Source organism: Cupressus sempervirens, chromosome 10, assembly GCF_028749045.1.
Source record: "Cupressus sempervirens isolate cs-2001-9-10 chromosome 10, ASM2874904v1, whole genome shotgun sequence".
Taxonomy (NCBI): domain Eukaryota; kingdom Viridiplantae; phylum Streptophyta; class Pinopsida; order Cupressales; family Cupressaceae; genus Cupressus; species Cupressus sempervirens.
This window is the reverse complement of record NC_143127.1, coordinates 628,638,516-628,653,130: the sequence shown is the minus strand read 5'-3', so window position 1 is coordinate 628,653,130 and position 14,615 is coordinate 628,638,516. Positions and strand designations below refer to the sequence as shown.

The 14,615-nt window shown below is 35.9% G+C and overlaps 1 protein-coding gene across 6 annotated transcripts in view; it reads right to left on the bottom strand.

The window, feature by feature from the left end:
• Nucleotides 1-14,615, bottom strand: part of ATCSA-1 (Transducin/WD40 repeat-like superfamily protein) — a 133,838-nt gene that overhangs the window by 78,076 nt on the left and 41,147 nt on the right. For all 6 annotated transcript variants that reach the window (XM_089803862.1, XM_089803858.1, XM_089803863.1 and 3 more), the window contains one exon: nt 301-485. In XM_089803862.1, coding sequence (XP_089659988.1) covers nt 301-485 — 185 coding nt within the window. The remainder of the gene's footprint in view (nt 1-300; nt 486-14,615) is intronic.

Below are 14,615 nucleotides of genomic sequence, written 5' to 3'. Positions count from 1 at the left end.
CCTTTATGATCATTACAAATTGCAATCTAACTGCCCACTATATATGGTGCAGTGCAATCATAACTATTTACAGATACATTTACATAAGATAAAATGTCACCTAAATCAAACTGAAAAACTACAATGTAACACTCAAGGACTATAGTTTAAAGATATAAATGCTTTTTCTATTTTATTTTATTTCATCTTCAAATGGCAGTTTGAGACAGAATTCAACAGAACCTACAAAAAAATGTGTTTATTCCTTCTCCAAAAAGTCTTTCTATCTATTTACACAGAGATAGAGATGAAACGAAGTACTTTTTTGGCTTTTGAGGCAGAACTTTTAGGAATAGGTGGGCGTCTCCCAGTTTGAGATTCTAACTGGTCCAATACGCGGAAACATCCTGCTCGCCTAATGTCCCAAAAGCGAATAGAACCATCGCAACCACCTGTTGCTAAAATCCATTCATTCGAAGCAGACCAGCGTACAGCCCAAACCCCATCTGCCAGTACAATCATATACTTAGTATTATACAATTGCAAGATATTTGTTTTCAAATTCACTGTTTTTATGACCGAATATGGTTACATATACAATTCTGTGAAAATTCCAAGTGTTATAACAAATGTATATACCTGTAGCTACACAGAAATAAGAAATGAAAAAGTAGGTATTATGGTACTTTAGTACATTCCTTAATCATAATGGCTGCTAAGATAGTTTGCAAACTCTGCTAGCACTCTGAGTTGTTGAGTAATCTCTGTTTTTTATGCTGGGCAAGTTTTTACAAGTTTAACTTGTGAGTTTATTCTCAAACAAGAGAAACATGGGCAAAATGCCAATGCACATTGGTTTTGCTATAAAACCATGCATTTTCTCTTTTGAGTTGTCAGTTTTTGATTTAATATATTTTGCATATTATTTTGCAAAAGGAAAATGAGTTGAAATTTTTGGGCTTGCCAAGAGTTCTTCAAGTCCGAGTTTGTGAACAATGGCCACCATAACCCCTGATATTAGACTTAAATGTAACTGAAATTTGAATCATATATTTTCTCTATGTGGTGTAAAGTCTTCAATCTAAAACTAAAGCTCTGAGACTAAGACTCAGAAAGTGCAAACACTGAAAACTGCAATCTGAAACTTCTGAAAATACTAACAAATCTCAAGAAATTGGGAATAGGATGGCATTTTGCTATTGCTGAAAATTTATAAATAAACTAATCAGTTCACAGAATGTGTAAAGCCCCCATTTTTTCCACCATTGGAGTTTCAGGGATTAGCCTATTACTGTGATCCTCGTAGGCTTATTATTGTGGATAGAGGGTCTTCTGAGGCAATGGCTTGGCTTGGGAGGGTCTTGTCTTCTCCACAATTCGGTAGGCTACAGGTTGGTCTTCGTTTGGCTCAAATTTGACTTCATTAGGGCTTTTAGTTTTGTGTACTTACTGTGGTAAGTGGAGTGTTGATTGAGACGGACCCTTTCTATTTTTTAAAACTGCATTTGGTCAGATGGAGAAATGATAGGTATGACTCCTATTTCAAACGGCATATTTAAATGATGAGTATTTTGGGAGTTATTATATTTTTAGTGGCCAAATTATTATGAAATTATTAAATAGTTTATTATAAGATTATATTTAAACTTTATAATTTCACTTAAGTTGAAGGTTCATTTATCATTGGAAAGAGTCATTTATTAAATAGTTAAGCCAAATCAAGTGAAGTTATATTTTGGCAACAAAAAGGGCATCTGGAGGTTATAAATACAAGCCCATTTGTTGAGAAAAGCACTTATTTGCTTTTGTTGCCTTTGTGGCTTTCTGGTTCTTAAGTTTGTGCCCTTGCTGAAGTATAAGGATCTGAATTCTGAGTTGTTCCATTGGATCTACAGCAAAAGTATTGTAGATTCAAATCTGAGATTTTGCTCTGAGTTTGCATTGGCAATTGTGCTGAGGTCTACAATTGGCCATGTCTCCTACTGTTTTATTGTGGCTAAGGAGAATTTTGTGATAAAGAATTTCACTGGCATTGGGAAAAATTATTAAATTTGTACCTGTGTTTTCTGTTCGAAGGAATTAGCTGATTATTGAAGTCTATAGGCAGCGTTTGGTTAGATGAGTTTCAGATTTGCACAATTGAAAGGTTGTGATTCATTTGTTGCACTAAGATTGGAATTCGAAGAGGTACGAGCTATAGTTTGGGGTTTGTAGTCAAATCATGGCTGCAATCTGAATTTACAAATTGGCATCATTCATATTGCAAACAAAATATGCAGATTGGCATCCGTCCTGGCACAACATTCCAAGTTGTGTCTGATGAGGAAGCTAGTTAGTTATTGTATATTTCATTTCCAGATTTATTGTGTCTACCTACAACACTATTGTATCATGTCCAATAAATGAAAATTGTGCTAAGGCATTTAATAAAGTGAGGAGTTGCTCATTGATTGTTTGTCAATATTCTGATGTCAATTTCCAGTCAATTTGTGAATGTATCAAATTATTGAAAGAGTGGAGAATCAATTCTCATATTGGTATTATATATAATTATGTGCATCTATCCATCTCTAATTCATTTGCTTGAGTTTCGAGTTCACTTGCCAAGTGTTTGACGAATTGTCAAACATATGAATAATTGATGTATTTTGGAGTTATAACCAGCTAGGGGTTATTACAAATGAGAATTAATTTTCTAGAGGGCTTGGTTGTTAGTCAGGTCAAATAAGGAACCTGTTGTTGTGTCCCAACAGCAACTTCTAACTTGTGCACAATAACCAGCTTCTACAAAACATAACCTTCTTACATCCCAAGGGTCATTTTGATATCAAGTCTGTCCCTTATGAACTACTCCCTATGTGAATATTATACGACTTAGAAATATTAATCTTCTAAAAATAATTGGCTTTATGCATGTTGAAAAAGTAATGTATGTCGTTTTTCCTTTCTGTTTTTTTCCAATTTACTATTTTATACATGTGGAATTGGTTTGAAGTAATTCTTGTTTTCTGAACAAATAAAAAACACACCTAATGAACCAAAACACATATGTAACCACAAGGTACAATGGTTAAGAGCTGATGCTAATTATTATTGATCATTGTGAGTTTCTGCAGTTGAAGTACTAGATGCTGCAATATTTCAGGACCATCTGACGTGCCACCCTCTAATAGTATCCTTTCATTGAATCAGACATCATAACACTACCTTTCTCCTAACTTCACTTCAAGTTTCCAATTTGCAATCTAGAGACAAAACATGATCTTATTTATAGAAGGGATAAAAGCGTTGAAATTTATGATATTCTACCTACCATCCTATTTGAGTGTGATCCATGAAAGGCATTATGCAATCAAGTTCTTCAAGCAATTCAAGCATGCATACAACCTTTCCCTTGGATGCCAAAATCTTCTAGGGCACACAGTATTAACTTTAAGGTCCAATTTTTTTTTCTCCCTTTCCTTATAGAGATTTTTGCTTACAGGGTTGCAATTTCAAAAAGACCTGATCAAATACCTCAAACACTCTCATTGTGGTATTGGAATTGTGGAGATTTCAACTTATCTTAAGCAACCTCCGTTTTCTCCTTTGGTTCCTTCAAATTCAGCTCATTCACTTCAAGGAAATCATGCAACGCTAGTACATATAAATCTTTAATGAAGCAATAAATACAATGGTGGAAATCATGCACAACTGGTACATATAAATCTTTAATAAACCAATAACTATAAGGGCGATACATGACTGTGGCTGACCTTAAAGGATTGTATCCCAATTTGATGTATTAAATGTTTTATTGTAACAATTCTCTGCAAAAATGGATCCATTCCAACCATGAGGTTTGCTAGTTTGCAATAGAATTTCCCAGGTGCCCCTCTAGACACTTATAATAATTTTTTTGTCCAATTGTCTAAGGAAACTAGCTACTATTTTGAGTTGAATTGCATCCTACACATGCTCCTAGTTCAGAGCCTCTCCTAAATGATGCAGGAGCATCCTAGGTGTAAGAGCAATCTTGCATCGCCCAAAAATATTGTTTTTTTGTTTCTTGAATAAGGGTTGTCTCAATGCAGAGTTGTTGTTTCTAGAGGCTTGCTACTTAGTAAGTTAGTCATACAAGCTCAGAATGTCCTAATTTCAAAGGTGGATGTTCATCTTGGATATATCAGCCCGCTAGTTGAGGCTTAATACCATATCATAAGTATTTGTGAAGTTATTGCGGATTTTTGGAGCGCAACTTTGGTATAAAAACTCCAAGCTCAATTTCCAAGGCCCTAGAGGCACCGGATGGGCTCCAAAATGAGGTCGACTGGAGTTTGCACAAGTTGGGCCCTATAGATCAAAAACTGAGCATTGTCGATTGTGACTCAATTTGCACTAGGGTTTCAGTGGAATCACAAAAATGCCTCCACAAAGAGAGCGTGGTGGAAGAGTCATAGGTGTTACACCCAAGGGTTTTAGAGCCCTCCACAGATGCAAGCATTGGAAGAACAAATGTGCAAAGGAATATATCTTGTTGTAAGAGATGAAAGTGAGGATGAAGGAGAAGGAGAAGAAAATGCTAAAGAACAGGCAGTTCTGAACCCAAAAGAAGAGAGGCTTTTAGGGCCATCTCCAAGATTGGAAAAAGACCTAAGTTTGAGGTTCCTACATTTTCGGGAAATCTTAACCCATAGGAGTTGATTGATTGGATCAAAGAGTTGGAGGAATACTTTGAATATAAAGATATTGAGGATCCTAATAGGGTTAAATTTGCAAAGGCGAAACTGAAGGGTCACGCGAAGATCTGGTGGCAGTAGATTCAATTGGAGCGAAATAGAAGAGGAAAACAAAAAATCACCAGATGGGATCAGGTGATAGCTAAATTGAAATGACAATTCATTCCCGTGGATTGTGAACTTGATCTACTAAAGAAAATGCAAGGGTTGAAGCAAGCAAGAAGATTTGTTCAGGAGTATATTGTGGTGTTCTACCGAGTTTTCATCAGAACCAGCCATACGGAAGCTAATAAAGAGAAAGTCGCCCGTTACCTTAATGGTTTGAGGCCAAGCATTCAAAAGGAGTTGAGTCTAGTCCGAATGAATAGTATTGAAGAGGCAAACCAGTTTGTCCTAAGAGTTGAGGAAAAGTTGAACAAGAAGTTTGATAACAAAAATAGTGGAAGAGGTCACAATGGAAGATCTAGCGAACGGTCTTATGGAGGCTAGAATGATGATCAGAAGAAAAAGGATGAGGTCGACAGTAGCAGTCAGAACCAAAAGGGAAATAATTCCAATCGTTTCCATGATCAGAACAATAGAGATCAAAGAGGAAGAAGCAAAGGACAAGGATTTGGAAGAGGATGTTTCCGTAGAAAATGCTTTCATTGTAGAGGGCATAGAGCATTTGAATGTTCCCAACACAAAGGAAGGATAGATTGGAGAATAAAAGGTCAGGCCAAAGTTGCATGTTGATGAAGATGCTAGATCATCACATTCTGAAGATGTTGAAAAGAGAATTCCTAGTTGATAGAAGACCTAGTTAATAGAAGAGTCCTGCTAAGTGGTGAGAATTAACTTGGTCAAAGGAGGAGCTTGTTACGCACAAGGTGCAAATGTGAAGAAAAGTGTTGTGATGCGATCATTGAAGGTGGAAGTATTGATAATCTTGTGATCAGAAAAAATGGTCACCAAGTTCAAACTGAAGAGGCAAAAACACCTCTGTTTGTACTGTATTGCCTCGATGCAGATGACCACAAGGTCATGGTCAATGAGCAATGCTTAGTGAAGTTCAAGATTGGAAGCTACTCAGATGAGGTGTTGTGTGATATCATACCTATGGACATATGTCATATGTTGTTGGGTAGACCATGGCAGTGTGTTAAGCATGTTTTACATGACGGGTGTGCAAATACCTACAGACTAGCAAAGGATAGGGTGAAACATAAGTTGAAGCCATTGAAGGATGCAAATGAAAAGGTATGTAGTGTTGCTAGAGTATGTTTTATTGATGGAAAGAAGTTCTCAGATGGTATGAGGTGTGAGCATAAGTGTTTTTTTATTATTCCAAAAGATGGTAAAGAAGACATAGAGGAGGTGACTATAGAAGTTGCAAATTTGTTAGAGGAGTTTCCAGATATTGTATCGGATAATGTACCTGATGGGTTACCACCAGTAAGGAAGATCAATCAACAGATGGACTTAATTCCAAGAGTCACATTGCCAAACAAGGTAGCGCATAGAATGACACCAATAGAAAGTGAAGAGTTACACAAACAAGTGCATATGTTGTAGAAGGGGTTGATTCAAGAGTTTGAAACCATGTGTTGTACCAGTATTATTGGCACCAAAGAAGAGGAGAGAATGGAGGATGTGTATAGATTTGGATAATATTATGGATTGTTTAAGCGGAGCTATATATTTCACAAAGAAAGATCTGAAGAGTGGGTATCATCAGATTCGCATCAGAGAAGAAGATGAGTGGAAGACTACCCTCAAGACAAGGGAAGGATTGTATGAGTGGTTAGTCATGCCTTTTGGGCTAACAAATGCACTGACCACTTTCATTAGGCTCATGAATGAGGTACTAAAGGAATTTCCGGGTAACTTTGTCATTGTTTACCTAGATGATATTTTGATCTTTAGTAAGACATTGGAGGAGCATTTGATGCATATTCCTAAGGTGTTTGATAAGTTGAGGGAAGAAAAGTTGTTGATAAATCTAAAAAAGTGTAGTTTAGTGAAGGAGTTGGTGTATCTGAGATTTGTAGTCTCAACAAAAGGTCTCAAATAGACCATGAGAAAGTGAAGGCTATCTTTGAATGGCCTACTCCAAGGATTGTGACTAAGATAAGATCTTTCCATGGACTGGCTAGTTTTTACGAAAAGTTTATCAGAGGTTTTGGTAGTATTTGTGAACCCTTGACTAAAACAATGAGAGGGGATAGGAAAGAATTTAAGTCGACTGTAGGAGCAGATAAGAGTTTAAATCTCTTGAAACATAAAGTCACAGAGTAGCCTGTTTTAGCACTTCCAGGTTTTAATAAGGTGTTTCAAGTAGACTGTGATGCTAGTGGTACTACAATAGGCGTTGTTTTGAGCCAAAAAGGTAGACTTGTTGCTTATTTCAATGAGAAATTGATTGATATCAAAAGAAAGTATTATGTTTATGATCAAGAATTTTATGCTATACTTCAAACATTGAAGAAGTAGAGAAACTATCTTCTTCCTAAAGAGTTTGTTTTGTATATTAATCATCAAGCTTTGCAATATTTGAAATAGTCAAGGAAAATTGAACCAAAGGCATTTGAAATAGGTTGAGTTTTTGTAGAATTGTACATTTGTTTTGAAACAAGGGTGTGGGAAATCTAACAAAGATGCAAATGCTCTTAGTAGGACACAACTTTTGCTAATAGAGATGCGGATAGAGGTGGTTGGGTTAAATGAACTAATAAAATTGTATTCAAAGAATCTTGATTTTGCTGAAGCTTGGAAGGCTTGCACATAACCTGTTACACTTGACAAGACGAAGTGGTTGGATTTCATAATCCAAGATGATATGTTGTTCAAAGGAAGTCAATGGTGCATTCCAAGAAGTTCTATGAGAGAGAATCTCATTAAGAAGAAGCATAGTGAAGGATTGCTTGGACACTTTGGTAGAGATAAAACCATTGCTTTGGTTGCTGAGAATTATTACTAGCATTGCCTGGGAGGATTCCAACACGGATTTTGTTCTTGGTTTACCAAAGACCCAATGAGGGCATGATTTGATATTTGTGGTGGTTGATAGATTCTCAAATATGGCACATTTCATTCCCTGCAAGAAGACTAGTGATGATGTTCATGTAGCAGAGTTGTTTTTCTGAGAAGTGGTGAGACTACATGGTTTGCCAAACAGCATAGTTTCAAATTGAGATACCAAGTCTGTTGGGTATTTCTAGCGTACATTGTGGAAGAAGTTGAAGACAAATTTGAAGTTTAGTTCATCACATCATCCACAAACTGATGGACAAACAAAGGTGGTGAATAGTAGTTTGGGGAATTCGCTAAGATATTTGGTTGGAGGTAAACCAAAAGGCTAGGATTTTATTTCACCACAGGTAGAATTTGCATATAATAATTTTGTCACTTGGAGTACTGGTAGATCATCATTCCAGATTGTATATGGGAGCAGTCCCTGAAATGCTTCTAAATTGAGGCAGTTGCATAAAGGAGAAGTAAGTAGTGTTGAAGCAAAAGATTTTGCTGAACATTCAAAGAGCATCCATGAGGAGGTGAGGAAGCACATTATTAAGATGAATACATAGTACAAGGTTAAGGCAAATGTGAAAAGGAGGTATAAGAAATTTCAAATTGGAGATGAAGTCATGGTTCATTTGAGAAATGAGTGTTTTCCAATGGGTACATATAATACGCTGAAAATGAAGAACTTTAAACCGTGCAAGATAGAGAAAATGCATGATTTTGGAAATACCTATAAAGTAGAGTTGCCTGTTGAGCTGAATATTTCACTAGTATTTAACATTTTAGATTTAACAAAATATCATGAAGGAGGTGATGGAGATGAAGTTGTAGAAGCACAATGGATTATTCTAAAGGAGATTAAGGAGATACTAGATAGCCGTGTTGGCAAAAGTACAAGGAATTTTTTTTATGAAGAGTACCTCGTCAAATGGAAAGGGAGGCCAATAGAAGATTCTTCATGGCTAGCAAAGGAGGAGGTTAACCATCTTGGTTTTCCTCTGAACACTTCAAACGTAACAGGGTCACTTCTCAAATTACTCTGAGTGTTTGGTGCGGGAGCATCTTGGATGTAAGAGCAATCTTGCATCACCCAAAATTATTTCCTTTTTGTTTCTTGAATAAGGGTTGTCTTAATGCAGAGTTGTTTCAGGAGGCTTGCTACTTAGTAAGTCAATCATACGAACTTGTAATGTTCTAATTCAGAGGTGGATGTTCATCTTGGATATATCAGCCTGCTAGTTGAGGCTCAATGCCATATCATGAGTATTCGTGAAGTTGTTGCGGATTTTTGGTGCACAATTTTGGTATAAAAACTTCAGGCTCAGTTTTAAAGGCCTCAGAGACCCCAGATGGACTCTGAAATGGGGCCAATTGGAGCTTGCACAAGTAACACTCAATAGGTTAGAAGCTGAGCATTCCGAATAGGGGTTATAATAGCCAATCAGAGCAACAGTTTGAAAGTTATGATCTTCCGAAGTTGGGCCAACCAAAATTTCCAAAATTAGTGTCAAAGGTGTATAAGGCTGACTCTATATGTAATTTTAGGGTTAGTCAATCTCAAGGGTTAGGGTTTGATGTCTAGAAACTTCCCAGGCAATGTAAAAATGTGTATATAAAAAATGCCTGTACATTGTCTAGGATAGCTCCGAGTTATAGTTCACAACTCTATGTTGCAAATTATTGTAAGGAAGGCACCCATGTGAGTTTGCATATTGTATTTCAAAATTTTGTGATTCCGCATGTGCAGTGATAATAAGAATCTCATATTTTGTTCTCGCAAATTGTTGTTATTTCTTTGTTTTTGTTGTGTGCTTGTGGTATTAAGGGGAGCACCCTTCATCACTAAGTCATTCAGCCTCATGACTATCCAAGTTGGAATCTAGGATCTCAAAATCCTCAGCCTGATTTAAGTCATTAGAAAGGCAATTTTCCAGGAAGAAATTTTATGATTCACTTAAGAGGTTTTAATTCAAACAACTTAGGATAGACTAATAGAAAATGCTTTTGAAACCGAATCTTACATCTCAAAAGACGATACATGATATCCAAATTTTCTCATTGATAACTATTTTAGCCAATTTGTACAAAAATAATGGGAGAGTATAATACAGGCCTGCTAGTACAAAAGAAGTGAGTAACTATTTGAGACACAATATTAAATGTTATTATTCAAGTAAAAATTCCTAGACTTGCATATAAGTCGATGTTGGAGTAACATTGATGGAATTTGAGTCGAGAATTTGAGATATTATGAGCACGAGTTTAAATCAAAGGTACATATTAGTTTGCCTTACACCTATTTAACATGCATGGGATCCTACACAATAAATGTCTAACGCGTTTATGTATTCCTATAGAACTCCTTGCAGACCTTCTAAACCTCCATGAATTGGCAAGTCTAAATGGAATGTAGTTCCCCAACAAGTGCCAGGCATGCATTTAAGCAATTAGTTTCACCCTACTATGACCCTATTGACATAACTTAGGCTATGAGTCAGATAAGAATTTTAGTGCCAAAAGGAGAACTCCTTAGAATTCCTGAACCTAGTGGAAGAGTTTAGTCTTGCATCATTGTTGTAAAAGAGATAAACTAAGTAGCTATTATTCCCAATGGTCTAACAAATGGAAAATTTCCGAAAGAGATTGTAGAGGTTTACTTAAGAGGTTTGTGGTCAACAGCTGAACCATTGTTGACCCTTTCTATACCACATTGTTGATTAATAGATTGTTAGTTCAGACCTACATCTTGGACTCCAAAGCTACAGATAATTTGATGCCTCTAATGGACATTATCGAGAAATGCTAAACAAGGCCACTAATGAAGAGCCATAGTTTGAAGCTGATCCTAACCACTTTATTGGATATTGTGACAAACAAAAGTGATGAACCTCTTCTTTTCTCTACTCATGTTAATGATGTGCATGGTTTGTGGACCACATTTTTATGGTGAATGTTCAAAAGATGGTTTGGTTTAATCATAATGGTTATTTCAGTCTTACCCATGGTGAATTTTCCAAGTGTGCATTCAAGTCTGACTAAGGTTGACCACGAAATTTTCAAGAATGCATCCACCTTCTCACACTTGAAAGATGACCCATGATATAAGGATGGCATATCTATCTGAAGAACGTTAAATCTCCGCTTGAATCATTGATGTGAAGGCTCTCAAGTTGCAATCCTAAGATTGTGTGCCAGTACATGATGATTTAATGTGCAATATGTTCCTCAAGTGTTTAAACCAAAAACAATCCAATAGAGTGATCAGTGAAAGTCATGAAAGCATTTATGTGGGACAATTCAAGGCCAAAACCACTACACATGAGATTCTTAAAATAGGATATTGGTGGCCTAAATTATTCATGAATGTGATTCAGACAGATAAAATATGACACCTACCAAAGGTTTGAAGCAAATTGAAGTATGCACAAGCTCTCCCTCTTGTCTATGATGGTTAGAGCTCCATTTCAACAATGGGATATTGATCTCATAGAAAAAAACCAAGAAAAATCAAGCAATGGATATAAATATATTCTTAGCTACTTCACAGAATGGGTTGAGGCAATTAAAACCTATCATGTTAAATCTTATGTGGTAGTTGAATTTTTGTTAAACAATATAATTACCAAATTTGATGTGCCTAAAAGAATCATTGTCAATAATGCTATGTATTTTAGATTTAATCACATCTAAAGTTTGTACACTAGATATGGAAATGATTTGATTCACACGTCCCCTTATCATCCACAAGGTAATCAACAAGCTAAGTCCAACAATAAAAGCTTCATGAAAATCAAGGGATGAACATTAGAAGTGAATAAGAAAAGATGGGATGATTAATTGAAATATGCATCTTAACTAATAGAATAACTTACAAAAAACTACTGGTATGATCCCCTTTTTCAACTAGTGCAAATACTAAGGAAATATCCCAATCAGCTTGAAGCTACCAATATACAAGTTGATGCATGATGTTAAACGTGTAGGACATGATGCAATTCCTCAAATGATACTAAAGCTAACTACATTGGATGAGGATGGAAATCATGTACATGATTATCTCTTGTCACATAGTAAACAACAAAATATTTGACAGGATAATGCTTTCAAAGAAGTTTTCATGCTAACAATCTGGTCCTCATGTAGGATGTTTGAACAAAGGACGAGGAAAAAATGTGAAGTTTGATCCATTGTGTCTTGGGCCATATTAAGTTGGACAAGAGCACGATCACAATGTGTACCACCTCAAGAATTTAAAAGGGTATTTGGTGTAGATAGCAATTCACAAACAATATCTTAAGCATTGCTTCTCATAAATAGTGATTTATGCCCTATACATAATGTATTTCACGTGTGTGTTTATCCTTGCAAAATTGTGACCCTTTTTGGTCATGGTGAAGTGTAGTTTTCCTAATCCCCATGTCTCTTTTTGTGGTAAGACCCAAACTCTCATTATGCAAGAGACACATACCCAAATAAAGCCAATGTTGGGACACAATCTAAAATAAAAAAAGTTACTTGAGTCTATGCTACTTTGCGTATTTGCCATTAGCTTTCTTATAATATATAACTAGTCTAAGAAATTTCCAAATGGGTATACCTTGGTCATGTTTTCTAGGTGATGGTCCTCTTCGTCCCCTGTATTCTTATCATGTGTTAGGAGTCGCAAAAATAAAAAAAAGCTTTTGGCTTCATTCATTTTTCTCAATTTCTACAGCATTATGGAATATCAACAGGCTATCAGCGTCTTCCTTAACCAACTTCTTGTGTTCAATGTTGATCTCAAAAGAAAGTTCTACCATGTCTATTGGACCCTTTTGATCCTTCATTTTCCTTTGCTTCTGCACTTCGCAAATTTTCAAAGGACATCTAACCTTATGTCTTGCTTACTGCCTTCCCATCTTCTTCAACAATATACTCCCACATTTTCTTGTTCCCATCAATTCTCATTTTCCTACATCGAGAATTTGTACATTTCCGTCATGAAAGCCTTTACAAACTTTCAGCTACTCAAGTACAAGTTTTAAATCATGATACTTCTAATAATAATTTGTTATGGCATAAAAGGTTTGGTCACCTCAACTTCAAATCTTCTTCAATGGATAAGCTGGTTGTAGGTCTCCCTAAACTCAGTGTTACCCATGATGGTATTTGCAAAGGTTGTGCATTGGGAAAATTTTCTAAGAGTCCTTTTCATTCCAGTGAAAGTAGGGCTAAGCATGTGTTAGAGTTGATTCAATATAAATTGTGTGGTCCTATGTCTTCAGCTTCTTTAAGTGGCTTTTTGTATTATGTCGCATTTATTGATGATTTCTCTCGCAAGACATGGATCTAGTTTCTTAAATCCAAGGGATCAGATGAAGTTTTATCTACGTTTAAGGAGTTTAAAACCTTAGTTGAAAACATTTCAGAAAAGAAAATTAAGACACTCAGATCTGATAATGAAGGCGAATAAATTTCATGTGTATTTCAGTCATTTTGTGTTGCAGAAGGAATTAAGAAGGAGTTTTGTGTCCCCTACAATCCTCAACAGCACAGTGTTGCTGAAAGAAAAAATAGGGCCATAGTTGAGACTGCTAAAGCTATGCTTCATCATCAAGGATTGCAGATTTTTCTTTGGCCTAAGGCTTACAGAACAACAATATATGTTCAAAACAGAAGTCCTCACAAAATTCTGAGTAACAATACTCTAGAAGAAGCTTTTTTTGGTTCCAAACCTGACGTAAGTCATTTAAAGTCTTTGGTTATTCAGTTTATATTCACTTTCCCAAAGATAAAAGATCTAAATTAAAAGACTCAAGAAAGAAGGGACTTTTTGCTGGTTATAGTCAGTCATCTAAAGCTTATAGAATCTAACTTCTGGGTCAAAGGATGATTAAGTACAGATGTATCCTTTGAAGAAAATATTGAATATAGAAGATCTAGTGAACCTTATCTAGAAATTCAATTGGAAGTTTCAGAAAATTCTCAAGATCTTCGCCTTGTTGCTCCATCTTCTCCCAACCTCTCTGAGAGGGAGGATTCTCCTTCAGATCGCCCTCCTAAAAATCAATTTGGTTCAGATATAGGTCCTAGTGTCTAGATGAATATCAAGAAAAGACCCTCGTGGGCAAGAAATACCATGCAAGATGTTGAAAATTATTCAGCTCCTCACGGAACTTTTCAGGAAGGTAAAAGACCTCAAAAGTTTGATGGTTATGTTGCATTAATGTGTAATATCATTGACTCTGAACCTTCTTGTTTTGAATCAGCAATAGAGCAACAGGTTTGGCAAGATGCCATGTTCGAGGAATATGAATCTATCATGAAAAATGATGTTTCAGAAATTGTTCCACGTCCAAAAGGTAAATCAGTTATCTCATCTAAGTGATTTTTCAAAATTAAACATGTTGTTGATGGGAGTGTGGAGAAACTCAAAGCTAGATTTGTAGCAAGAGGTTTCTCTCAAAAGGAAGGAATAGATTATGATGGCACATTCGCTCTTGTAGCTAGATACACTTCTATTAAAACTATCATTGCAATTACAGCTGTTAAAAGATGGAAGCTACATCAAATGGATATCAAGACAGCCTTCCTTAATGGTGTTATTAATGAAGACATTTATGTAGAGCAGCCTGAAGGGTTCATTATTTAGGAAAAAGAATCTCATGTATGCAAGATGAAAAAGGCATTGTTTAATGACCTTATGCTGATCCTAGTTCTTTATGTTGATGATCTCTTTAATACTAGTGATGATGAGTTGATTGGAAAATGTAATAAGACTTGACTTCTGAATTTGAGATCAAAGATCTTGGTTTAATGCATTACTTTCTTGGATTCAAAATTTGGAAGAAGTATAATGAGATTATTCTTAGCCAAGGCAAGTATGCTCTAGACATTCTTAAGAGATTTGGCATGCTTGATTGTAAACCAAATGTG